The 26,142-nt window shown below is 46.2% G+C and overlaps 1 protein-coding gene across 2 annotated transcripts in view; it reads left to right on the top strand.

The window, feature by feature from the left end:
• The window catches only part of UNC5A (unc-5 netrin receptor A), a 149,057-nt gene that overhangs the window by 100,492 nt on the left and 22,423 nt on the right, over positions 1-26,142 (top strand). Inside the window, exons 2-7 of one of the 2 annotated variants that reach the window (XM_089527309.1) lie at positions 11,397-11,618; positions 13,360-13,503; positions 13,866-13,969; positions 14,434-14,614; positions 15,394-15,561; positions 16,519-16,683. In XM_089527309.1, the coding sequence (XP_089383435.1) occupies positions 11,397-11,618; positions 13,360-13,503; positions 13,866-13,969; positions 14,434-14,614; positions 15,394-15,561; positions 16,519-16,683 (984 nt within the window). The remainder of the gene's footprint in view (positions 1-11,396; positions 11,619-13,359; positions 13,504-13,865; positions 13,970-14,433; positions 14,615-15,393; positions 15,562-16,518; positions 16,684-26,142) is intronic. The other variant, XM_089527299.1, reaches the window with a different exon arrangement.

The raw sequence follows: 26,142 nt of genomic DNA, 5'->3' as shown, positions 1-26,142 counted from the left end.
ACGGCACTTGAATTTGAAACTGCCAACCTTGTGAGCTTTCAGTTTTCAGAGTCAGTGTCTTAAATGCTGAGCCACCACATCCCTGAACCATACAAAGACCATACAAAGGCATGAATTTCATGTCTGTAGAGCTTAGTTTATAAAGAGAATGCAGGATTCCTGCTACAGGTGGGCAAGGGAAGAACAGAGAGACACAATGTGTCTGGGAAAAGGGACATCTCTCCTGGAGAACCATGAGGGATGTCTGGAGTGGCTTGAACATGAAGCAGTACAGGACCATCTGAACCAACTAGTGGGAAAACAGCATCAAGAGACAAGCCAGTGAGTCAAGGATCTTTGCACCACTTATGTGAGAAGTCTGCCATGGGATACCTGTAGGCACATGTGGGTAAATCAAAAAAACTAGATGGCTGACAGGAGTGCAAAGAAAATCACTTTGCTGTCAGGACTCTAAAATCTTATGGAGGATGTAGGAATTCTGGCACAAGGGGAGCATGTGGAAAGTTTGCAGGTAAGGACAATGTATGGGGGGGGGGGGTTGGGGGGAGGCAACAAGCTGCCAAGTGGGTGGAGAGCAGGGGGAAAGTGCACTGGTAGGTGGGGAGCAGGCGGGGATCATGTTTGGCATTAATTCCCCTGAATTCCTTTCTGTTTAATTGCTTATTAAATTCTAAGCAGCCAATTATCAGCAGCAATTACAGCTCCACAAAGTGACACAATCGCCGCTTTAGCATTTGTTAATCAAATGCTTATTTAGGACTCGGCTTTATTAGCTGTTGCTGGAGGGAGAGCCTAGTCCCTGAGGCTGGGGGAAGGGAGCTTCAGTGATCTGTCCCCTTCCACACATACTCTATATGCTTGCCCTCCAGGATGTGTCTCTGGACCTTTTCCCTGCCTAGGATATGAAACCTCCCTCTTCTCTGCAGGAGCATGTACCTTAGAAAGATGATTCCTCCAAACTCCCATAGAAAAACAAAACACATTAGCCATGAGGTGGCCCAATTCAATGGCATGGCATCAGTGCAGGTCATGGGGAATGATAGATTCATCCACCACTTGGGACCTGTTTGATAGGCAGATAGTCCTCAATCCAGTTGCTCATATCACCAGTTAGAAACATCAGCAGGATGGCTAGCAAACAAGCTACTTCCAGAGGACCGTGGATGGGAAGTGGGTTTTGTTTTTTAATGCAGGGAGGGGGGTTGATTTTTTTTAAGGCAGGTGATGCAAAGGGCTTCTCTGGGCCGTGGAGAATTATTGCCTATTGGAGATGATCCATCTTCCCCATCTTGATGACTTCCAGATGGAGTAGACTACAACTCCCATCACCCCCAGCTCCTTGGGACGTGATAGGAGCTGCAGTCTGGGTTGGTGGGTTGGTGAAAGTAGGAATGCACTATATTGAGCTAGATGAGATTTTGGAATAGAAAAGTTCCTTTTTCAGTTAACGTTCCGGAGTCCCTAAGCCATTCTGATTAGTGACCATTTTGGCTGGTGATTTCTGAGAGTTGTAGTTTCAAAAGCATAACTTTTCCAGACTCTGGGCAAGATGAGCAAATAGCCCAATTCAATGTAAGCCACCTTCCTCTGATCTGATGCAATGCACCACGAGGAATTTGGATTTATGTAGCATGAAGCTACATACCTCAGGTCTCATCATAGAAAGATCACCCTTTGCCCTTAGCCTAGCCCATGGTGCAGTTGGACCTTCGCTTGAAACTTGGAATGCAGTGGCTGCCTTGCCTTGAGGCAAGGCTCTTTTGCCTTTCAATCACATTTGGGTAGCAATTGCCAATCATGGACAGGGAAATTACCCCCAGTCAAGAGGCAGGCAGATAATAGCGCAGTCACTGGCAGGCAATTGACTGCTTTTCTGTTTTTTTCCTGCTTCTTCTTTTCTCCCATTCCTCCCTTTAAAGAAGTGCAATAACTGTACATTTCTTTACATCTAGGCAGGGGATAAGAACTTTTCTAGTTGTGAACAAACAGATGGGTGAAACCGGAAGAGACAATGCACATTTTTTTAAATGGAGGGCAGAACTGGGACACATGCATCTAAGGAAGAAAGCATTTTATTTATTATATTATTCCATTCTATTGACTATTTATAGCTCACTCTCATACCACATGTTTTCTGGCTGGTTCACAGAACAAATACTACATTAAAATACATAAATACATAAATCATAAAACCACCAATTATAAGCTAAAACACAACTTAACATAATTAAAAACACAGTGAATTGAATGTGCAGTCTTGCTGTGCAAAAGTGTATCGGTGGAAGCATGATATGTTTGCCCTGAAATTGCTATGTCCAGCATGTACATAAGTATGCTAACCTGTGTGATTCATTAGCGAGAATCAGAGTGATTAAATGGACTTGTGCATGATCAAAATGGCCATCTGGAATCTTTGGGGAACAGAGAAAGGTAGGGTGCTGTTTCTTTTAAATGTGCAGTAGCTAACAATCTAATAAACAAAACCTCTGGCATGCATCATTAGAAGGAAAAGCTATCTTTAAAGCTTTTTTCTTCTCTTCAATTTGGCAGTCTTGCAAATAGTATTCCTTATAATAGCAACACACTAGAGCCAAAACATGGCTTCATAAGGTTCAAATCCCATCAGTACTGAGAATTCAAATTTAAAAGATATATTGCTACTGATATTCTTATGCTCTACCATGGTCTGTGGTTCTTATTGCTACCAGAAGAAAAGCCATAGACTTTCAGGTTTCAACCTGACATGAAAAATTTCTACTAGGGCTAGCACTGGATGCAGAAAGATGCAAAACCTATCATCAAGGTTTATTCATTTTTTAAAATCAATTTTGCCTCAGGGTGTAAGAATGTGAGATTGTACACTGAGGAGACAGAGCACAATTTTACATTCATGGAGTGACACTACCATTGTGAAATGCCACTTCATTGACCTCCAACATTGTGCAACCGAATGTGCAACCCAATCCTCATCTGCATAAGCCATGTACCATGGAACCTCATGCATAACTTCCATTTCACAACCTTGAACTGACTGTAGTCATTTCACATCAGACAAAAATGCCAACCACTTCCAGGGGTGGGATGGGGGAGGACTTAACAACAGATGTACACTCAAGAGATGTTGGTTGCCCTCCAAAATCTGAGATGCACCAAGCAGGGACACAGCCCCTGAAATCTCATCCCTGTTTCCCCACCACTCTTCAGGCCTTTTCCTCCTAGCTGGTGCAGGGCTGAATTAGACTCTCCCTTCAAGTAGGAAAGAGAGTTGCAGGGGCAGCCAATGGTTTCCATGTCAGGGATGCCTGAAAAACCTACAAAAAACTATGGATGCCAGCCATGAAAGCCATTAACTTCACATGTAGTGAATCCATTTCAAGTAAATCTTAAAGGCATATCCATGGTGCTGAACCCTATACTCCAGATAGGTTTCTCATCCTGAATAGCTCTTGAATCAACCCAGAGCAGATTTCTTTCTTTCTTTCTTTCTTTCTTTCTTTCTTTCTTTCTTTCTTTTTTCAGAGCAGATTTCCCCTACCCCTGACATGGAGCCCACTGTCTGTCACTGGACTGTTGAGACTTTCAGCTTCACCAGTTAACACCAGGGCAAATGTTAACCTCCAGTTAAAGATTAGTCTATTGATCTACTAATTACATTGATTTAAACTTGCAGATCTAAGCAGGCCATTGAATGAGAACTGAAAAGATCTAAGGCACATTTAGTCTCAACATACTTGCTTTTGCTTTGAAATGTGTCTGCTGCAGCAGAAAAACTCTCTGCATGCTCATGAGTAACTTACTGTTTCTCAGTCTCAGCTTTTGATGTGCACACTAGAAATAAAAATGGCTTCTTCCAAATGTTTTTGTGACTATGGATGACAGAAATCTTATTGCATGGGTTTTCTGTTACTTTTTGAAAAATTCCACCCTGCCTCCCAGGAGCAATTAGTAAATTGCTTAGTTATATCTGGCCTTTCCTCCATGTTCAGCACAAGGGAGCATACGTGGATCTCCTGCTTCCCACTTCATCCCCATAAGAACACTAAACACCCACACCCACACACACACACCTCTGTTGGGTTAGGCTGAAGAAGAGAGACTGGGAGGCTGAATAAACTGGTGTTATATGGTCTCAGGGCAGTGTGGGGGCATGGTGTCCGCACGACCCAAGCCCTGACACTGCCCTGGTGCCAGCATCACACTTGTGCCTGACCACATGGCAGGTGATGTCACGGCACTCCTTTGGTGCAGTGTCCACATCAGAAGAAGTGCCGGAAAATGCCAGATTGGGGCCTTGGTGCGTAGATGTCATGGTCCTGATCCAGGGAGGAAAGAGGTGGCAGCAGGCCACTCCAAAGGGGCAGTCTGTTTAGCCCCTAGATCCAAGGTCATATGATAAACTTCTTTTCTTAGCCCAGATTCTTAGTTTTGTAAGATTTACAAAGAGCAAATGCTTCTCAAAAGCCATGTAGAAGAGCTGGACAGTGAAAAAAGCTGACAGAAAGAAATAATAAACTAATTTGAGATATGGTGCTGGAGAAGAACTCTGAGGATACTGTGGACAGCTAAAAAGACAAATAAATGGGTCCTAGAACAGATCAAATTTGAACTTCCTAGAAGCAAAGATGACAAAACTGATGCTGTCATACTTTGGCCCCATTATGAAAAGGCACAACTCATTAGAAAAGACTATAATGCTAGGAAAGGTATAGGGAAGCAGAAAGAGAGGAAGACTGCATGCCAGATGAATAGACTCAATCGAGGAGGTCATGGGCCTGAATTTACAGGACCTAGGCAGAGCAGTTGAGAATAGGGAGGCTTGGAGATGTCTCATTCACAGGGTCACCATGATGACTTGAGGGCAGTTAACAACAACAAACGACAACAAAATTTTAAACCACAGAATACAGTGAAATAGTCATTAACACATAAGATTAAATCAAATGTAGCTTTCCTGCTTAGCCTAAAGGCCAGTTGAAATGTGATGGTGGGAACACTGTGACTGGATCTCCTACCATATTTTCAAAAGCCAAGGCCATTGAAAGAGAGCTTATTTTCCACTGGGGTTGAATAAAAAGGTGGCATGTCTACAAAGGCCAAGTATACTAGTCCCCCCCACCCCCACCATATAACCTGTCTACATGATGTAGAGCCAAATCCTCAATTCAAGTGCAGACTGTCTTCATGAGGGAAAACCAGTTCCACACCAAAGCCACCCTATCTGTACCTAAATTGGATTTTAAAAACTTGCCTTTTGCTCCAGACTTTGCAAGAAAATCTGGAGCACTCTGTAGCGATATTGGGCAGCTGTTTACACAAACATCCCATTGTGCTTCCCAGCACTACCACCATTGGCTCAAGTGGGGTCACAGTAGGGCACCCAGCCAAGTAATTGACACTGGGTGCCTCGTTTCTGACCTCAGAGGAGATTCAGAACCGCGGTGATGAGGTGGGCTGGTACAGCGGGATGCATGTATAGACAGCTACCCGGCTCCAATCCAGAGTATGGAGATACTGGAGAGGAATCTGGAGCATCTCTGGGGCCAAAATACTTTGGGAGCAACCTGGAGTACTCTGGTGTAGACAAGCCCAACATGGGAGGGAAGGCCTGATTCTCCTATGATTCTTCCCCCTTTTTACACAGGTACACACCAACTGTTTAGAATTCATTGTGTGGAAAAACATCTAAAGGCACATGGAAGCTACTTCTGTCCCATTGGCAGAGCCAGCCCTTCTAATAGTCAAAGTGAGGCAGCTGCCTGAAGCAGCAGATCTTGAGCATCATGAACGGACTGTAAAATGGCAATATTTACTTTGCTATTGTTGTATTTTTACTGCCAAGGGAAGAAGAGGCATTTAGGTTTTCTTTAATTAAAAAAAAAGTCCTTACCTTTAAGCTTCATGCACTAACTGGGGAGGAAGAGAGGGCAGTACCTGTTAGTGCTCTGCCTCAGGCAGCACACTATTTTGCTCTGGCCTGGCCCATTGATCACCTGTATGATTGTAAAAGGTGGCCTTCAATTCCAGGCCAAGGAGGGCTCGACAGAGGCTCTAGGGAGTATTAAGAGAAGGTGGGGTGGTGCTGGCAGGAGATGATCATGCAGCAGCTGCCGCTATCAAAAGTCCTGAGGGAATAAGCTTAAACTGGGCAAGGGAAATGAATGGAAATAGCAGCAGCCTGGCCCAAGGCTATGAAGTAACGAGAAGGGGAGGGAGACTTATCAGGGTGAAGCAGCAGCAAGGGGAGGAGGTGGGGTGACTGAGGCTGATGGGAGAGGGAACCACATGCAGAGGAAGATATGGCTCCTGTACATTCAACAGCTGTATATGAAGGGTAATTTTGGCAGGCAGTACTTGCTTGCTTATCAAGAAAACTGGCTGCAAGACCTGTTAATTGCTTTTTGTACATACAGTCAGCCCTCCATATCCATGGGTTCAATCATCCACGGCTTGAAAATATTTTTAAAATATAAAGTTTCCAAAAACCAAACCTTGATTTTTTCCATTTTATATAAGGGATGCCATTTTATTATGGAATTTTATTCAATACGACTTGAGCATCTATGGATTTTGGTATCCATGAAGGGTCTTGGAATCAACCCCCAGGGGCTATGAAGGGTTCACTGTGTATAACCATTAAAGGAGTGGGAAGCCCTGTGTTCCCCTGCCTCCCCAAGCCTTCATGTTGATGTGGAAGTAAGAAGGAACAACAACCATATGGAAATGTCTAGAGGAGGAGGCTGCAAACTATGTGAAAGACAAGGAGAAGTCCCAGCCAGTGGTGTCATTAGGTCATGTGAGGAGTACAGACTGCATTGGGTGACACCCCAGAGGGGTGGTACATCCAGGGAGGGGACTTAGAAGGCTTTTTTTTTGGGGGGGGGATTACAACTGCCTTCCAAGTCCAAGGCCAGTGAGGAAGGCATCTGGCTGTGTGGGGTGGAGGGGCAAGACTATTTGCCCTACCCCTCCTACACTGGATGATCCAACCCTAGTGGTGCCACTGGTTTCAGCTTTGGCAGAAAAGTGTGTGCTTGTTGTCTGGTTGAAGAAGCATCTTCTGATATAACTAATGTGTTTAATGCTTGTAGCTGAGGCTTCGAAATAGAGGACCTTCCTCCTCTTGCCTGTCTAGGCCACTTTGTAGCTTGTGCTAGAGTGAATGGGGGTCTCAGCCACAGGCGGCATTGCAAACAGGCCCTTGTTGGCCCCAGGCAACCAGAAGGGATATGGCTTAAGCTTTACACTTGCCAATTCAGGTGTTCAGTGGCACCACCCTGCCCACCCTAAAGCCAGACCTGCCAGCAACAGCACAGCAGCAGCCAAACGGCTGTGCGAGCCAGAGAAAGGGGCAGAGGGGAGGGAGCGGGATCAGCTCAGTATGGCATGATGAGACGAGGCCCCCAGAGAAGTGAGCTATGTCCCTTATTGGTCACACTACATTTCTTTTTCATTAGCAGTTAAATGCAGACATGAGGGATCGGCACAGGTTCACTGGGCGCCTGCCGTGCAGCATTTCCTGCCGTGATAGATTAGCCCTGGTGGAGGCTGGGATGGCAGGCGGGGGGGGGGGCAGTTTCTTGTCAGCAGCCCCAGCTGCTTGCATTTTTGATGCAGGGGGCACCATGAGGCATCATGAAAGGGGGGCAGGGGAATGCAGGGGAGAGAGAACCAAGACTTTGGCAACGACACAGTAGAATCATAAAACATAGAATCATAGATTTGGAAGAGACCACAAAGACCATCCAGTACAACCTCCTGCCATGCAGGGACTCTCAATCAAAGTATCCTCAACAGATGGCCATCTAGCCTCTCTTTAAAGACCTCCAAAGAAGGAGCAGAAAATGGGAAGGGGCATTCTTTATGTGTCAGCACTGTATCTCGTGAACAGCTTTGATAACACCCATTTTCTTAGTAGATTATCTATTGGGCTGTTTGGGGTTTGTTTATTTTTAATTGATCCTCTTATTTTGGTGTTGAATCTAAAAGCATTTCCAGTATATGTAGTACTGTGCAGGGCTTAGAAGATAATTTGTTCCATTGGCCATTGCAGTGTTTATAAAGTAGCCTGCTGCCTTCATGTTTTCAAATTATAAAAACAATAGGATTGCCAGACTGAAAACTGGGGAGGTCTCCTGTATGTTTAATGGTTGTGTAGAAGAGAGGACTTTTAGCAAGTGTTGCTTGTGATGCGACCAGGAAATATGCCAGCTGCTGACATTCCCTCTTCTATACAATCATTAAAGGTACAGGAAACCTTTTTAGTTGTCACTCTGGCAACCCTAAATAAATACTGTAATAGGATTGCCAGAGTGAAAAGTGGAGAGAGCTCTTGTACCTTCAATGACTGTGTAGAACAGGGAATTTATTTATTACATTTGTTACATTACATTTCTACCAAGGAGATTACAACAGCCCTGTGTAGTAAGCTAAGCTCGGGGGTAACAATTAATATGGTTACCTGTAACTAATTAATTATTTGGGCAACATGGGAATAACAAAATCATATTTCAAAAGTAATGCAATGCCCAAGAATAAAGCTACTTCATACATGTAAAACATAACGGTATTTAGTTACTTTTGGAAGTAAAAGGCATTTTAATAGGATATTTTTTCATGTTTATGTCATTCTTCTATCAACCCAAAGGTTTTTCCTTTCCAAATTGTAATGGAAATAACAAAAAAGGAGTGAGCAGCACAAAAAGTAATGCAACTAGTTACTTCTTCAACAGTACAGCAAGCAATGGCAACAGACCAATTTGCAATGCTGAAATGAGTAATGGGCACAAATCACTCTTAAAAAGTAACTGTCCAGGCTATGGCTGACCCAAAAAGAGTTTCATGGCCGAGTCGAGATTTTAACCTGGGTCTCCTCAGTTATAGTTCACTAATCTACACGAGCTCTCGCCATGTATCTAGACCAGTGTGAATTGCATTTATTGGTTTTATTAGCCTTTCCAAAGATAGCACTTTCAGCTAACTAAAAGAAAAGGGCTGAATTTAAGGCACAGAAATAGGGAGTCTATATTGGAACAACAGCTCTGTCTGTATATCACAATAATGCTATGGGTTGTCCACCTATCTCTCTACAAGTGACTGCAGAATATAGACAGCCTGTCTGTGAAGAAAAGACTACAGATTCATCTGGGAATATGTTGAGAGTGAAGCTTTAAAGAGTGTCAACAGTTTGACAGGATGGGATAGGAGCTGATTGTAGGCCAAAGCAAAAGGATTCCACCAGTCCCAAAGGCTGCTGCAGCAATTACCCTTTCTATTCTGAGACCTCAACAAACCCACCAGTTTTAAGAGGAGGTAGATGTATCAGTAATATGCCACCAATGTTGCGAATGTCCTGTTTGAAGTGTATGTGCATCTGTCATGAATGAGATCTCCTCATTCATCTGAGGACTTCTCCCAGACATCAAAAGGGTTAAATGTTGTGGGGAGGTGCATGCTAATGAACTTAACACCACATTCTTATGAGGTTTGGATCACAACTGATGAAATGCCAACTGACCAGTCAGGACAGAGCTGAGAAATTCTAGATGTTTCCAAACAAAAGTTTTAAAAGGACTTCCCTACCATGAAGTTTTGAGTTTTCCCTTTGTTCGCTTTGGGAGAGTGATCACAGGATGCTAGTCAAGCTGGGCAATGGGTCCAGGCTCCCAGCATCCAGAAACATCAAGGACTACAAGCCCATCTGAGCTTGTAAGTAGGATTAGAGAACTGTGCTAGCTAGTGGTGTTAGGTTTTTGACTTATTTTATGGCTTGGCTGAAATGACGAATTCTGTAATTTTATTTCTGTGCCTACAAGACAAGGGGTGTTGTATAAGTGATATCTCTTTTGCTCTAGAACTCTGTAGTTAGAACAATGCTTTTCTTTTAAAGTACCTTGCTTTCTATTACACTCCTTCTACACGTGCTTTGGCTTGGGCTACTGCTTGCTTATGTTAGCAAGGGAGGGAACTACAATTCACTTAGCAAGTCCTTGTGTGTGCTAAGGGAGTCCATTGTAATTCACTAGGTGGTGGCAGCTTGGACCAGAGGATCTCAAGGAGTCCCCTTCAGCTCTGCAGGAGTGGGAAGGAGGATTCAAGAGACCATGGGAACTAATGATCGTATGTCTGCAAAGAGCCAGAACAGGGTTGCAGTGTTTGGCTCTGAGCCCAGAGACCATCATAGCATCAAGTATTACAATAACTAGTAGCAGCAGGCATAACCATTATGATGTACTAGTGTGCATGTTCATTAACAAAGATTCACCTGTACCATAAATGAAAAAACAGTTATAGAACTGTGTACAATACAGATCATTGCTGCTGTGACACCATCTCTTGGCAGCCTTCCCTTTAAGGGGACTGCCTTCAACTTTTGCCTCTGATTATTGCTATTGGTACACCAGCATAGGGCAATTGTAAAATGATGTATGATGTAGAATTGTAATTCTTGTCACTCACTTCTTTACTTGTCATTTACTTTTTTAAAAGTGTTTCTGACATTTACCAGGAACTCTTAATTATGGTAGGTTGCCCAATGTCAACGATTGGGAACGTTTGACATTTGCTGTGACATACACTCAGCCAATGAAAGGAAAATACCACTGGGGCCACTTTCCACTGCCTTTACTCCTAGCGGTTTTGTTGGAAACAGCAAAGCTTGAGAACTTGATCGTCTGAGTTGGTTGTGTGGACAGCAATGTGGCCAAGAACACTCAATGCAGTTACTGTACTTTCATTAACGTTACAGACCAATTAACTGTCTAATTAGCTCAGATCCCCACAGAGCTTCTGATGCCCTGATTACAGTGAAGGAAAGATGAAGCCTTTCCCTTTAACTGAAACAAGTGTGCTCAGTGGATCTGGTGGCCAGGAGAGCAACAGCATTATAACTGGAGTGACTAACCTTGAGGCAGAGAATGAAAGGCTGTGCAATCTTGAAAAGGAATTGGTTAGATTTACTGAAGGAACCAGACTTGTGGCCCCGTGTTGAATTTGGCAGGATATTAGTTCTTTAAAAATGTATTTTCAGGTTAAAATGAGGTGTACAGGAAATGTGTACTTTGTTTTAAAGGTGAATTGGACTCCAGACTCCTCCTAGAAACAATTCTCTATTGAAAGAAGGTGTATGCTCCATGCATACCTTGTTTGAACTTAGAAATTTGGGGAGGTTTGAATTTTGCTGAATTTTGATAGTGTGCATGGCAACAGTGTTGGAGCGCCTGTGGCTTCTAACTGGTCTGGGGAGAGTTGGCCTCTGTAGCCACTTAAATTACTCACTCCAATTTCCTAGACTCTCTATAGGAGCTATAGTTAAACCCTGATTGATCATGGTTTTGTTAAACACTGTCATTGCTGTGATGCCAATTTCTAAGTCCCTCATCTCTATCCATCTGCTCCAGATGCCCAGCAAAGTGCCACAGTGCCCATCCCTGTGCCTGGCTCCTCCTCTGACCTGCTCCCTCACTTCCTGCTGGAACCTGAGGATGTTTACATTGTCAAGAATAAACCAGTGACATTGGCCTGCAAGGCTGTGCCTGCCACCCAGATTTACTTCAAGTGCAATGGCGAGTGGGTGCACCAGGGAGACCACATCATACAACGCAGCAAGGACAAAAGCACTGGTGAGTGAAGTTATGGACATGACTGGGTGACTGAGTGCAAGTTTCCATCCCTGTGCTGATTGGATGGACAACTACTGATGTTGAGTTCCAACCAACTTGACACAGAAGTTAAAGGTGTTGCTTTTTTGGACTGCAACTCCCAGAGTTCTTCCAGCCACCATAGTCATTGATTATACTGCCTTGAAGATTCTGGGAGATATAATCCAAAAAAGTAATTTTCCCAAACTCTGCTTTAACTGTCATGGATTTCTACAAAGAATCCTGAGAACTGTAGTTTGGTAAGGGTGCCGAATGATAGAGATCACCTTCTAAAGAGGAAGCAAATACTAAACCAGCTTAGATACAATGTAGAGATAAATCTATGGTGTTCTGGAACTCATACTACATGTTTTTAATATCCTTGTGCCCATATAGTAAAGCAGTGACAGCAGACCACCTCAGTTCCAATCCTACACAGGCGGGATGAATTTTTTTAATGTACATACTAGTGCCAGTTAGACCTTGGCACATCATCCTCACCAGAATCAGATTCAAATTGAAGGCTAAGAAATCCTCACCAGAAAGATGTGAAAATCACGATTCCCAAAAGAACTCAATTAGCATTTTAGGTGCTATTTTCTGAATAAAGATAAATAGTACCAGGGTCAGAGCAGGCTATTGTGGGGTATTGTCATCTGAGAAGGCTGCATAATAGGTAGGTGAGGCCAGAGTATGTTGCCATTGTAGAATCTTTGCAGTTTAAAAACCAACCAGCCAACCAGAGCCCTGTCCTATAGCTACAAAAATTCTGCAGGTTAAAAATTTGAATTCTGTGACCAATATAGATTATGCAAATTTACATAGCTTTTTTGTACTTTACATAATTGATGATTGTTACCATTTTGCATAATTTATTCTGTTTCTACAATCATGGGGAAGAGAAAGAAGGTATGCAGAACACTTAACCCCTTACCTTGATTATGAGAAATCATATTCAGCTATCCCTCTAGCTTCTGAGGATTATTGCCAGCAGATTTGAAAGCATATATTTGCAACCATAAGAGCTATAAAGCTGTTGGTTTGATATTTCACAATGACAGCAGAAGTTATCAAGAAGCTAAATTCTGTACCCCATTCTTGAACCCTGTCCTTCATCAGAGTTCGGGTTCAGCTATAAATCAAGGGCCACCATGGGATCCATTTATTCAGCTTGTGAATGCCAACATTGAAATAATAGGACCACCAAGTCAAGCCACTCCTCTTTGGCAAGATAATTTTTGAAATAGACATAAGGAGAGCAAGAAACACAATTTGAAAAGTAAAGGGTTGGTAAACTATAATGAATGGTATATTGGATTTAGAGCAGTATTGCCACAATGTTCTTGTTTTGCTGTGATTTTGTTTTATTTTTGTATTTGTTTCTGCCTTTGTTTTGTTTTGATTTGATTTATTTTGTTTAGTTAAGTGTAGTTTAATTTAGTTTTATTTTAAATGTGATGTTGTTACTTATTGTTTGCTGGATTAATGTAAAATGAAATTTTAAAAAATAATTTAAAAATACCTATAAATCAAGAAGAAAAGAATTTCTGGCAATCTTCCACCATCCAGTGCCTTCAGGATGAACAAAAACTTCCAACATTCTCTGCATTCCCCGTATCTCTGCTGATTTTCAGTGAATACATATTGCTGCTCAGTGAGCATTTTTACCATTAGACCTTCCCCCCTTTCCCTCCTGTTCTTGTACCCCCTGGTGTTTTGACAGGCCTGCCCCTCATGGAGGTACGGATTGACATCTCACGGCAGCAAGTGGAGAAGATCTTTGGCTTGGAAGAGTACTGGTGCCAGTGTGTTGCGTGGAGCACTTCTGGCACTACCAAGAGCCAGAAAGCATATGTGCGCATTGCTTGTGAGTGACACTTTGCTTATCATCCTGATTTCCTTGGAGACCTGACTAGGACCTCAGATTTGCCACTATCCCTATCCACAAAGCTTATAATTTTTCTCCTTCCTCAGTCTAACTTCCCTCCAGCTCAGGGCCTCCATGGCACTCAGTACTGTTGGTGGCTGCTGTGGACGAGCCATGATCCAGATTCCACACCTGAAAATCAGAGCATGACAATGGGCCTTTTGTGACTGGGTTATGGACATTTGGGCACTGGTGTTGACCAGAAGTAGATGGGTCTGTGGCAACAGAGTAGTAGTCTTGGGTGACATGGGGGTCTTTGAAGGTGTCATTGTAACAACCTTCTGAGCTTTTCTTCTTTCTAGATCTGCGGAAGAACTTTGAGCAGGAGCCTCTGGCCAAAGAGGTCTCTATTGAGCAGGGTATTGTGCTACCTTGCCGCCCTCCAGAGGGGATCCCACCAGCTGAAGTAAGTACTAGTCCCATAGACATGTCCCCAGGATAATAATACAAAGTTGGAAGGCAGATTGGCCTTTAGCCTACTCCTTCCAATAAGCTCCAAGCAGTTTGATGGGGACCACTAGGCATAGTATCCATATACTGGCCCCCAGTTACCTCTCCTCTCCTCATCTTTGCCATCCTACAGTCACTGCAGAAGATCTGGATTGGGTTTGTGGCAACCCCTTGCCTGACATATTCACCACTGCCACTTGATTGACTCCAGCTCATCTCTCTGCAGAGCTCATTAACTCACATTTTTGGAGTCTTCCCCTCTGCCCTGAAACTGACTGGCCTGTCAATCTCTGTCCCTCACTAGGTCAGTGCAAGGACGTGTTTCCCTCTGAGACACATTCAGTCACAGTGTCCTTAAAGGCTCCTGAGAAGTCTTAACTCCAACCCTCCTGCCCTATGTGTGGCTTGTGTTTCCCCAAGGTTGAGTGGCTACGCAATGAAGAGCTCGTGGACCCAGCCTTGGACCCCAATTTCTACATCACTCTGGAGCACAGCCTGGTACTGAAGCAGGCCCGCCTGGCTGACACGGGCAATTATACCTGCGTGGCCAAAAACATTGTGGCTCGTCGCCGAAGCTCACCTGCTGCCGTTACTGTTTATGGTAGGACCCATCAGTGGAAGAAAAAGAGGACCAGTAGGGGTCAGGAATCTCCCCATTAGACCTTGGGCCAGTGGGCTGGGATGCTTGCAGCCTGCCATGCTCCAAGCCCCAATGACTGGGTTTAGCTTTAGACTGGGGAAAAATCAGTTACAGCAACCTCCCCTAAGTTAACTCCTTTAAAATGTGTTGAATACTACCTCCCATCATCGTTATCTAGTATGGCCATTGGTGGGAGCTGTACTCCAACAGACATAGAGGACACCAGGTCTGGGAAGTCTGGGTTATGGAGCACCAGCTGCTTTGAGGCTGTGATGGTGGGGAAACTGTGCTAGGAATATACCTTGCACTTTGAAGGGGAAATTGTTTTGGGGTGAAAGATGGGGACTAAGGGAGCATCAGGCATAGGGGAAGGGTGCTGGGTTGCAAATGTGACCAGGGAGCAAGTGTCTCTTCTGCAGAATCCCACTGAGGAAAGCTGCATGACCACCTCCTCCTCACTCCTCCAAGTGTTTACCCCTTTGCTTGTGACTCCTCCTACATATGCCCCCCATGTCTTCCTGTGTATTCTCCCCAAACTGTGCACACACACAAGGGAAGCACAAATCCTCAGCCAGTGGTCTCCCTCCTCCCTCAAGATTCTCAAAGGGCTCAGCTCCTTCTCCGGGCCTGGAAGGTCTGCTGCTCCAGATGTGGGTGGCTACCTTCACTCAGCCCTTGGCCATCCCAGCCATTGGCCCAGTCTCTTGGGAGCTCTAGTTGATGCTGTCCCTTCCCCCCAGTGAATGGTGGCTGGTCGACGTGGACGGACTGGTCAGCCTGCAGTACCAGCTGTGGACGGGGCTGGCAGAAGCGGAGCCGGAGCTGCACCAACCCAACGCCACTCAACGGGGGGGCCTTCTGTGAGGGTCAGAATGTGCAGAAAAGTTCCTGCGCCACCCTGTGCCCAGGTACTGCCCCTGCCCATGGCTGTGCACCTGCTCCCACGACTCCTGTTTGCTGTACTCACTCTCACCCCCTAAATCAGCACTGGGAGAGACTTTTTGGTCTTCCAGTGATTGAAATTACTGTCCTATTGTCTCCTGCCATTGGGGCTGATCATAACTGGAGTGAAACAACACATGAGGGCCACAGTTTCCCCAGTGCTGACTTAAGGATTTGCTCAGAATTACTACTCACAAAAATGCTTTGGGAGCCAAGGCACAAGAAACCCAGAATAGGCTGAGCTTCACACTTTTGCTCAGGTTTTCCTTACTCATATTTTCTAACTCTCCTTTCTGTTTCAGCTCTGGGTGGCAGAGTGGGTAGAGTTCTCTCTTCACACACCTGTGCCCATAGGTGCCCTACAGTCAGGATACTTCTGCCATTGTCCTCTCTCAAGAGCAACCCTTTTTAATTGACAGTGAATCCATAATGGCATTATGTGTGAGACTGATCTTTCTGTGCCTGATACGTCTCTGTTTAAACCAGTGCCCCACTCCCTCTCTGCCCCAGGCAGCTGGTCTTTGCCTTGCCTCCTCACCATATACCTGTCTTCCCCCACTCATCCATGTGTCTGTGTTTGTTCCCCTTCCTATCTCTGAGCCATTGTCCTTCTGAGGCTTGTGGGAAGGACTCCCTTTCACAGTTTAGGGTGGTTCTGTGGCAGTCAGTGGGCCGACCATGAACTCTGCAGGCCCTTCTCCACATAGATGCCAACCTATCCCAACAATGTTTTCATGCCCTTTAAGTTACTGCAAGCATTTGGCTAGAGAAAGTGAGGGAAAGATGCTTGATGGGATCTGGGGTGGTGTTGAGGAGAGGAACAAGGGTCAGAAATGAAGGATCTCTTTATGAAGATACAAAAACACTTCAGTTAGTATTGTGGTTGACTAAGCCTCTCTACTGCCTCCTGTCCTATTTGGCAGTGCCTGGAGGTTGGGCATCCTGGAGCATGTGGTCTGTGTGTGGTGCAGACTGTACACACTGGCGTAGTCGTGAGTGCTCAGATCCCGTGCCCCGAAACGGTGGGGATGAATGCCAGGGGCCTGAACTGGAGACCCGCAACTGCACCAGTGAACTGTGTTCTCATGGTGAGTTCCTGCGACTTTAGTCATTTTGGGGAAAGAGAGAGTGCTGTGGTTGGAAGTGGAGAGGAGGAGTGTGTTGGATGGAATGAGGAGAGCTGAGGTGGGAAGAGGAAATTCATTACCCAAAGCAAAAGAAGAGATCTGCACACATCTTGCATATGCTCATTTATGTGTTGAAGTGCTAAATAAGAAATCACTGTTATAATCTAAATAAAAATACAGTACCACTCATCAGAGAGCCAGTGTGGTGTAGCGGTTTGAGCATTGGACTACAACTGTGGAGACCTTGGGCAAATCATATCCTTTCAGCCTCAGATGAAGGCAAGGACAAACCCCTTCTGAACAAATCTTGCCAAGAAAACCCAGCGGTAGGGTCATCTTAGCTTTGCCATAAGAGGAAATGATTTGAAGGAACACAACAAGCACAACCACTCATCATAGGGGACTAGGGGACCTGTATGCCTGCTGTTAACAGCTCCAAAGATGCTGCTGTTCTCCTTTCTTATATGCTGCACTAAACACCTACCAGTATCTGAGCAGCTTCTTTTCTTCTACAGTCCAAAGTAAGTACATGCTTAAATCTGTCCCTCCTCCTGTCCTTTCTTCTCTCCTTAAATACATCCTCTGTTTGTATGGGTCTCACAGAAAAAAAATAAGGAAAAACTTCCATTGGTGCCATCCTTCCCCCTGCTTTTTTTTTTTTTTTTAAATGTGATACTGGCAGAGGGGGGATTTAAAATATAGAAAGGCCTTTGTGAGGGGAAGTTATTTTGGAGCAAGAAGGAGGTTACAGCTCAGCTGCATGCTACATGTTTGACAGTGCTTGCTGTTTGGACCTCAGGGCTTTTTCTCTTTAGACTGGGTCTAGTCCTGGCCAACCTTTAAACAGAGGACAACTCTCTGGCAGCTGTTCAAGGAGAGAATACCTTCAAACAGAGGACCTCCTTCTGACCTCTCTAAAGCAGGCTAAGTGAACACCCTCATGCATGTCCCTTGAATTTGGTGAAGCCTCAGTCTGAGTAGAAAATTGAGGGAGGGGGAATGGGGGCCTCCTGTTGCTGTCTGAGCTGCCTTTCATTCCAGGCTGATTGAGACGTAAGGGCAGTGAGGCTTGTCAGTTCTGCTCTGCCCATCCGTCCGCACAGCAACTAGCAGCCGTCTGCCTAGCACAGATGGAATCGCTGCTGTCTAGTTTAGCATTGCCTGGCGGCCACACAGCACCAACCCAGGAACCCACCTTGGCAATGACACCCTCTTCCTCCCAGGCCTGGCAGCCTGTGCCTCCCTACTTCCACAGATTCCATTGCTGTGGGGAGGATCTACAGCCCTTTAGAAGTTCCCCACCTCCTGAAGATCACAGCCTGGCGTGTGTCAGCCCAGCAAGCAGCTTGTTGGCCCTCCAGGGCCGGAGAGCTCTGAGCTGGCATGCCAGGGTGGGAGAGTGAGTGGCAGGTCCCATCCTGGCTCATTAACTGTCTTAGCTTGTTAGGCCTCCTAGGGGTTTTCTCTTCCTTTTACATCACATTAACCATTCTCACAGTTGAAATGATGCAAAGTCCCCCTGCCCTCCCAGAGGAACTGAGGCTGACAGTTCAGCCCAGCTGCTGGTGGGGGCATCCATGGAATTCAGCAGGGACAGCAGGCCAAAGTGCTGGCTCTCATAAAACTGTCTCCCCCTCCCCATATCTCTCTCTCACACACTCCCACATTCTCTGTGCTGCACATATGTTGCCTTATAAACTAGGCTAATGCATGCATGACTGCTTGCTCTTTTAACACAGAAACATTGCTCTGACACATATAGCAGACCTACATACTTCCTTTCTGCTCCCGCCCCCCCTTTACATCCCATTCAGTTCAATCCATTCTTGCTTATCTGTCTATATAGACACCTTATGGAAAGGCCAACCTCCCATCTTCATGGGAAGGCAGGAGACCTTCATGGGTATAAAAAGAATTAGTGGATGGGGTGTGAGAGCCAGCATGGGGTAGTGGCTTGATGATGATATCCTTCCTTTCTCCCGGTAAAGGGACTCAAGGCAGCTAACAAAATTTAATATAATACAAAGCATTAAAATACAAAGTTTTAAAAAAATTAAACAATTTTAAAAAGTTAAAAAGGACAGGTTGCTTACCTGTAACGGTATTTCTTCGAGTGGTCATCTGCAAATACATACAAATGGGTTGTACTGCACCTGCTGAGTGCTGCTCAGAAAACTTCTAGAATCACTGGGCAAAATTATCTTTGCAACTTTTGGGTGGTAGCTCCTCCCATCCTTTATAAGTCCCCTGCGTTCCTGCTCTTTCCCCAGTTCTGAAATTTATCCCATGTAAGCGACATGAGAATGAGCCAATGAAGAGCAGGACACTGAGGGGAGGACGGGCAGGATTTGTATGTATTCGCAGATGACCACTCGAAGAAATACCGTTACAGGTAAGCAACCTGTCCTTTTTCGTGGTCTCTGCGAATCATACAAATGAGTTAGACTGACAAGCTTAGGTCAGTGGCGGAGTGAGTGTCATGACACCAAAGTAGGGTTCAAATAAAGCTGTGTTTATTAAACACAATAAAAACTTTGAACCAAAACTGTGTCTGTTGAATTCAGTACTTCAAAATAGTACTTTGACCTGTTCAAGTCACAAGGCACATAAACACCACATTAGGTCATGAAGGACCTATGTAAACCATGTCAATGCTGTAAACCATGCCAATTCTGGCAATAAAGACATTCATTTCAACAACATGTAAACAAATGGAAATGCAGTGCAAGTCAATGTAAACCTGAAACCAACACTGCCCTCCCAAAAGCTGTGTCCCATTTGGCCCTGGTGCCCAGCCTATAGTGTTTGGTGAAAGTCAAGGGCTGGGACCAAACAGCAGCTTTGCAGACATCCTCCCAATCAGAAAAGCAGAGGATGTTGCTACCACCCTAGTTGCATGGGACCAAACCCTGGCCAGGAGAGGTCTGCCTGACAGTTCATAGCAGAGGTGGATGGTACCAGCCACCCGTTTGGAAAGCCTCTGTGCAGTCACAGGCAGTCCCTATTTCGGTGCTGAGTAGCATTAGAAAGTCTCTCGGAATGGCTCAAACCCGCAGTTCTGTCCAAATAGAAGGCTAAAGTCCTCCTAACATCCAAGGTGTGCAAGCGGCATTTGGTGTCAGTGGTCAGGTTCGAGGCCAGGCTCGGTAAAACAATGTCCTGACACATGTGAAAGGAAGACACCACCTTAGGCAGAAAGGTAATGTCAGTACGGAGGGCAACCGTATAGAACCTAAGGAAAGGCTGATCCCTCCGCAAGGCACAGAGTTCGCCTGCACGGTGGGCAGAGGTGATGGCCACAAGAAAGACTGTCTTCCAAGTCAACAGCCACAAGTCAGCTGTGGCCATGGGTTCAAAAGGGTTGGATTGCAGAGTAGACAGCACAGCGTCCAAACTCCAAGCAGGTGTTGGTACAGAGACTGGAGGATGGAGGTTGTTGCCACCCTTCAGGAAACTCTTCACCAGAGGGTCCCTGAAAAAGGAAGGTTTGCCATCAAACTGGAAATGGGAACAGATAGCAGAAAGGTAACACTTAATGGAAGTGAGGCACAGCCCCGAATCCAAAAGCGTCATCAAGAACTCCAAGTGTCAACACTCGGATGGAGAGAGGTCTCTCGCAGAGAGGAAATCAACAAACTTCTTCCATTTGGAAGCGTAAGACTTCTTGGTTGCCGGCTTCTGGGCAGCCAAAATCACCGTCTGTCTCGAAGTGAGTCTAGGAACGGAGCCTCCACGCCACCATCGACAGATTCTCTATGTCTGGATGATGGACCTGGCTGTCCTGGAGAATGAGAAGATCTGGACAGAACTCAAGATGGAGAAAGACCTTCTGTGAGAGATGGAGCAGGGATGGAAACCACTGTCCGGCCACCAAGAGGTGATCAGGATGGCATCCGAGCGGTCCCTTACCATCTTGGAGATCACTCTGGTGATCAGCGGAAATGGAGGGAAGGCGTATAGCATCTCTCCTGACCAAGCGAAGGCGAACGCGTCTCCGAGAGAGTCCTCATTGCGCGCTCAGGAACAGAACTGGGGACAGTGGCTGTTGAGAGCGGTCGCAGAGAGGTAGATCTGGGGGGTTCCCCATCGACTGAAGAGGTTGTCGACCGTCTCGGGATGGAGCCTCCACTCGTGGCAGACAGTGGATGACCTGCTGAGCTGGTCGGCCAAGTCGTTCTCCTCTCCTGACAAGTGGATTGCTTGGAGCAGAATCCCTCTCGGGATGCATCAGTCCCAGATGCGGAGCGTGATGTTGAGCAGGGTCTGTGACTTGGTGCCCCCTTGTTTGTTGAGGTAGTACATGACTGTGGTGCTTTCCATCAGTAGAAGTACTACCTTGCTGGAGAGGTTCATCCCGAAGGCTCTCAAGGCCTTTTCCACAGCAAGCGTCTCGCTGGCATTGATGTGAAGAGCCTGTTCATCCAGAGACCACTTGTCCTTGATGAACAGGTTTGACATATGGGCGCCCCAACCTTCCATGGAAGCATCTGTTGTCAGGGTGACCTGGGGCTGAGGAGGAGAAAAAGGCATGCCAATGCAGACATTCTGGGAGTCAAGCCACCAATGGAGCGAGCGGGAGACAGGTCTTGGGGCTGTGAGCCACTTGGATGGGGGGTCCGTCAGTGCATTGAAGACCGACAGGAACCATGACTGGAGAGGCCGAAACCACAGCCTTGCCCACGGAGTCACAAAAGTCGTGGAGGCCATGTGTCCCAGGGCTATTTGGACATCGTTGGCCCTCACCCGCCTGTGTGCGAGGCAAGTCGTGACTGCAGCACAAAGGGCCTGGAAGCGGTCCTGAGGGAGATAGGTGACACAGTCTTCATAATCAAGGACAGTGTCGATAAACCTGATCTGCTTGACTGAGGTGAGATGTAACTTTTCCAAGTTCACCACAAGTCCGAGGGATGAGAGGAGGGACAGAGCGAAATTGACATCTTTCTGTAATTCGTCCTCGGAGGGGGCCGGGAGGAGCCAGTCGTCCAGGTACGGGAAGACTCTGGAGCCTCGTTGGTGAAGGTAGGCCACCACTGGAGCCATGCACTTGGTGAAGACTCTCGGAGCTGTGGAGAGGCCGAAGGGAAGGATATTGTATTGGTACATGTCGGGACCGACGGCAAAGGACAGGAACCTCCGATGACTCTCTCGAATCCCCATGTGGAAGTACGCATCCTTCAGGTTGATCGTCATGAACCACAGGTCCTGGTGCGACAGGGGTAAAATAGAGACAAGGGTTACCATATGGAATCGACGGTAGACCAAATAGGAGTTGAGGAGTCTCAAGTCTAAGATTGGTCTAATGCCACCATCGGTCTTGGGGACCATAAACTATCTGGAGAAAAAACACCTGGGAGCTTGAGAGGAGTCAACAGGTGAGATTGCGCCCTTTGATAAAAGAGAGCATACTTCATTGAGAAGGGTGTCTGGGTGGTGGTGGTGGTGGAAACAACAGCTCTTTGGTGGGAGCTCTTCGAACTCGCTGGCATAATCCCTACAGATGATGTCAAGGACCCAAGAGTCGAAAGTCACAGTGGCCCAGGGGTTGGAAAAAGGCCTCAAAATGTCAAGAAAGGAGGAGCTGGAAGAGACGACGGAGCACGCAGCAACCCTTCAGGATCTCTTCTTGCCCTGGTCGGTATCCTGTTTGCGGTAATTTTTGTGGTACAGAGCAGGGGGCTGGCTACAGCCAGATGAAGAAGATGATGGGGATGGGTAGCACTGCCTCCGGTGCTCCTGTTGCTGGTATGGGCGGTCTTGTTGGAAGGGCCACTGGCCCTGATCATGCCATTGTCGCTGGCCTCCAAAGCGTTTCCGAGAAGAGGACTGAGAAGGCATGGACATACCATGTTTCTTGGCCACTGCTTTCATACGGTACTTCAAGTTTGCCACGGCCATGGACTTGGCAAAACAATCTGTGGAGTGTCGGGCTGAGGTGATCAACCAGCTCGCAATCAAGTGGGCCTCATCCCTGATTTCAGTCAGGACGCCTTGACATTCATCAGGGATGTCCGGGATGATGGGAAAGATCCTTTCCATTAAGCATTGTATGTACGCACCCATACAAGCATTGTAGTTGGCAACCCTGAGGCCAAGGACTTAGGATGCATATGCCTTCTTGGCCAGGCCATCAATCTTTTTTGCTTCTCGATTGGCAGGAGATGTAGAGGACTGCTGAGACCCCTCGGCAATAGCCGAATTCTATTTTGGATGCACAAACAGCCAGGCAGATTGGGAAGGAGAGATCCTGTACAGAGACTCAATCTTCCTGGTAGTAGGCACCACAGAGGCCGGTGCATCCCACGAGCGCTTAACTATCTTCTCCAGCGAAGGCAGCAAAGGGATGGATGCTGGTGTGAGGACTTTGCCGTGGACCCGTCCCTCAATGGGGTCGGCAGCATCATCCTTGGTGTGGGTGATTTGGAGCTCCAAAGCATTGCCCATCTTGATGATGTGCTCCGCGAAGGTACAAACATCATCAGTTGGAGAGGAGGCACCGGGTTGGAACAGCTCCTGAGGAGAATATTGGGCGGCCTGATCTGAGGAGCTCGAGTCAGCGTGCACTGCATGAGGAAAGTGATGTTTTGATCCATCATGGCCCGAGTTGGAGACATCAGTGGCCACTACAGCATGCGAAGAAGAAGGCAGTGTCTGGGTAGCAGCAGTCACTGAAGGATGGGACCTTGGTACCGAGGCCGAAGTGGGCACCGAAACTGTTGGTGGAGGAGTGGTTTTCGGCATTGATGGAGCAGTGGGTTTTGGCATTGGTGGAACAGTGGCTTCCTGACCAAAGCGACAACGGGCGGTCTCACGACTAACGGAGATGTAGTATCTGTCGTTTTCACTATTGTTTTCACTATCGTAAAAATAGTCAGAGTCATCGTGCTGTGAGAAATGAGGAGGCTCATGAATCTGTGCCTGGTGAACATGGACTCGAGGAACTGGTGTCGGTCTTCAGAAGATCCCCTATGGCTTGGAGACCTCACAGGCAGAATGGCAGGCTCAACCTCTTCTTCCAAAATTTGGTGAAAGGCCAATGTGGCCGGTGGAGACAAAACCGAAGCCAAAGCCAGAGTGTGTCGTGTCTGAGCTTCGGATGTGACTGGCATCAACGAATCCTGTCCGGGTACCGAAGAGGCCTGGTCCTTGGAGGCCAACCGGGTGCCCTCAGGGGTCTTGGTATGGGCCTTCTTTGAATGGGAAGAGCCATGTTGAGAGCCTTCTCCCGAATCCAATGGTCTCTTCTTAGAGGATTTGGAGCTTGTATAGGGAGCTTGGATCCTTCTCATGGGTCTAAACCTTTTTGGAGCCCGAGTCCTTATGTTTAGTCTTGTCCTTTTTGGACTTTGACTCGGACTTCGAGTGAGGCGCTCCTTTGGACCCAGGGTCCCAGTCCAGGACAGTGGCACTTGGCTCAGTGGAGGAACTCTGGGCCACAGAAGCAACCGCCGTAGAAACCGACTCCGATGCAGCAGGTGCAGAAGCGGAGCGGGAAGCTGATGGAGTCAAGAGAGCCTGTTGATACAAGGTGGCCTTCAGGTGGGAATCTCGGTTTTTCCTGGCCTGTGGGGTCAGTGACTTGCAAAGGGTACAAGACTTGGGAATGTGCCCTTTGCTGAGAAAGAGGAGGCAAGAGGAGTGGGGATCGTGCCCAGGGATTTTACCTCCACAGACGTCACATTTCCTGAATGGAGCCGGAGACATCGTAGCTGAATCGGAATCCAAAGAAGAGTCAAAAACACGCCAAGTGGTCAACAATACACCGGGGTGTGTGTGTCAGATCAAGAATGGTCAAAATCAGTCTGAAGGTCAAAACGTCCAGTGAAACAAGCAGATTTAGCAGAAGCAAAGTTCCTAAAGCAGCTAACACGGTGGAAAGAAGGAACTGGGGAAAGAGCGGGAACGCAGGGGACTTATAAGGGATGGGCGGAGCTACCGCCAAAAAGTTGCAAAGTTAACTTTGTCCAATGATTCTATATGTTTTCTGAGCAGCACTGCGCAGGCGCAGTACAACCCATTTGTATGATTCACAGAGACCACAGAGAAGAACGTTACATATTAAAATTTAAAAAACTCTTTATAAAATTCTCACAACCCTATATAGCACCCATGTCAGTGTGAGAAAGCCTGGCAGCATAAAAATGTTTTCATCTATTGCCGAAAGGAAAACAGGACTGGAACTTGAGTGTTGGACTACAACTCCACAGATCAGGGATCGATTCCCTGCTCAACTGTGAAAACACCTGAGTCTCCTTGGGTGAGTCTCACAGCCTTAGCCCCAGAAAACCCCATGATAGGTTCACCTTAGGGTTGCCGTAAGTTGGAAATAGCTTGAAGGTACACAATAACAAAGTGGGTGAGAAAGGGCCATGATTCTATTTCCCCATGAAAGTGTATATATTTATACTCTAAAAAATACTACAAGATGAGAGAAAGAGGGTCGTTCTAACACCAGTTCTCTATAACATTCTTTACCACAAAACCTTTCTAACAGGAAGACAGATATTCCCCTCCCCACTCTTCAGATCCTGCAACATCACTATTCCTGAAATGCACATAGTTTTCTGGCTAACTCACTGGTTCTAATTATTACAAATAGTTTGGTGGGCTTATTGGCTAGTGAAGTATACCAAAGGCACAAAGTGTTTGTTGCTGTTGAATATCTGAAGTGGACCACAATCCACAATAGTTTATAAAATTTGTTAGTCTTTAAGGTGCTGCAAGGTTTCTTGTTGTGAACATTGGTGTAATTATTATAATCAGTGGATGAGTAAACTGATGTCTGAGTGTGCCCCTCCCTTGTCACCACCAAAAATTGAAACCAAAAATAATTTGACATTTCAGAACATCCGCCCGCGCCCACCCCCCACCCCCCATTTTTAGCCAAAACAGTGTACACAGAGAGCTGTGTGCCTGGTATTATAGAAGAATCATGCTTCCCAGACTGTTTAATTGTGTGTTTTTTTAAAAAATGGGTCATAGTAGAGGGGTCTCTGGGGACTGCATGCAGCCTGCGGGCCACATGTTACCCACTCCTGTTATAGAATATTAAGCATAACAATGCTCCTAAAACGCCATCTGCTTCTTCGTCTTGAATGTATCTACATTTAAGACAGTTGACCCTGTTGATAATTGGGTCTCCCCTTTTAGCAAGGAAACCAGACACCCCATTATTCCAGAGGAAGCTCTTTTTCCCTGTTCTCCAAACATCTCCCTCTCCAAGATGTACGTTTCACTGCTCTTGGGTATATGGGAGGGTGAGAAAATCAAAGGTGGTTGTGAGTCTATGGCTCTGTTCAGAAAGAAGGGGACTGAAGATATTGTTCTCCCTTTCCACCCAAAAGGTGAAGCAAAGTACAAACTCCTTGATGAGCCTCATCCTGAGTAGACCAAAGGAATGTGAGTCAATGTTTTTTTCTCCCA

This window comes from Sceloporus occidentalis, unplaced genomic scaffold, assembly GCF_023333645.1.
Source record: "Sceloporus occidentalis isolate IW3139 unplaced genomic scaffold, rSceOcc1.0.p SCAF_1, whole genome shotgun sequence".
NCBI lineage: Eukaryota > Metazoa > Chordata > Lepidosauria > Squamata > Phrynosomatidae > Sceloporus > Sceloporus occidentalis.
This window is presented reverse-complemented; position numbering and strand designations above follow the sequence as displayed.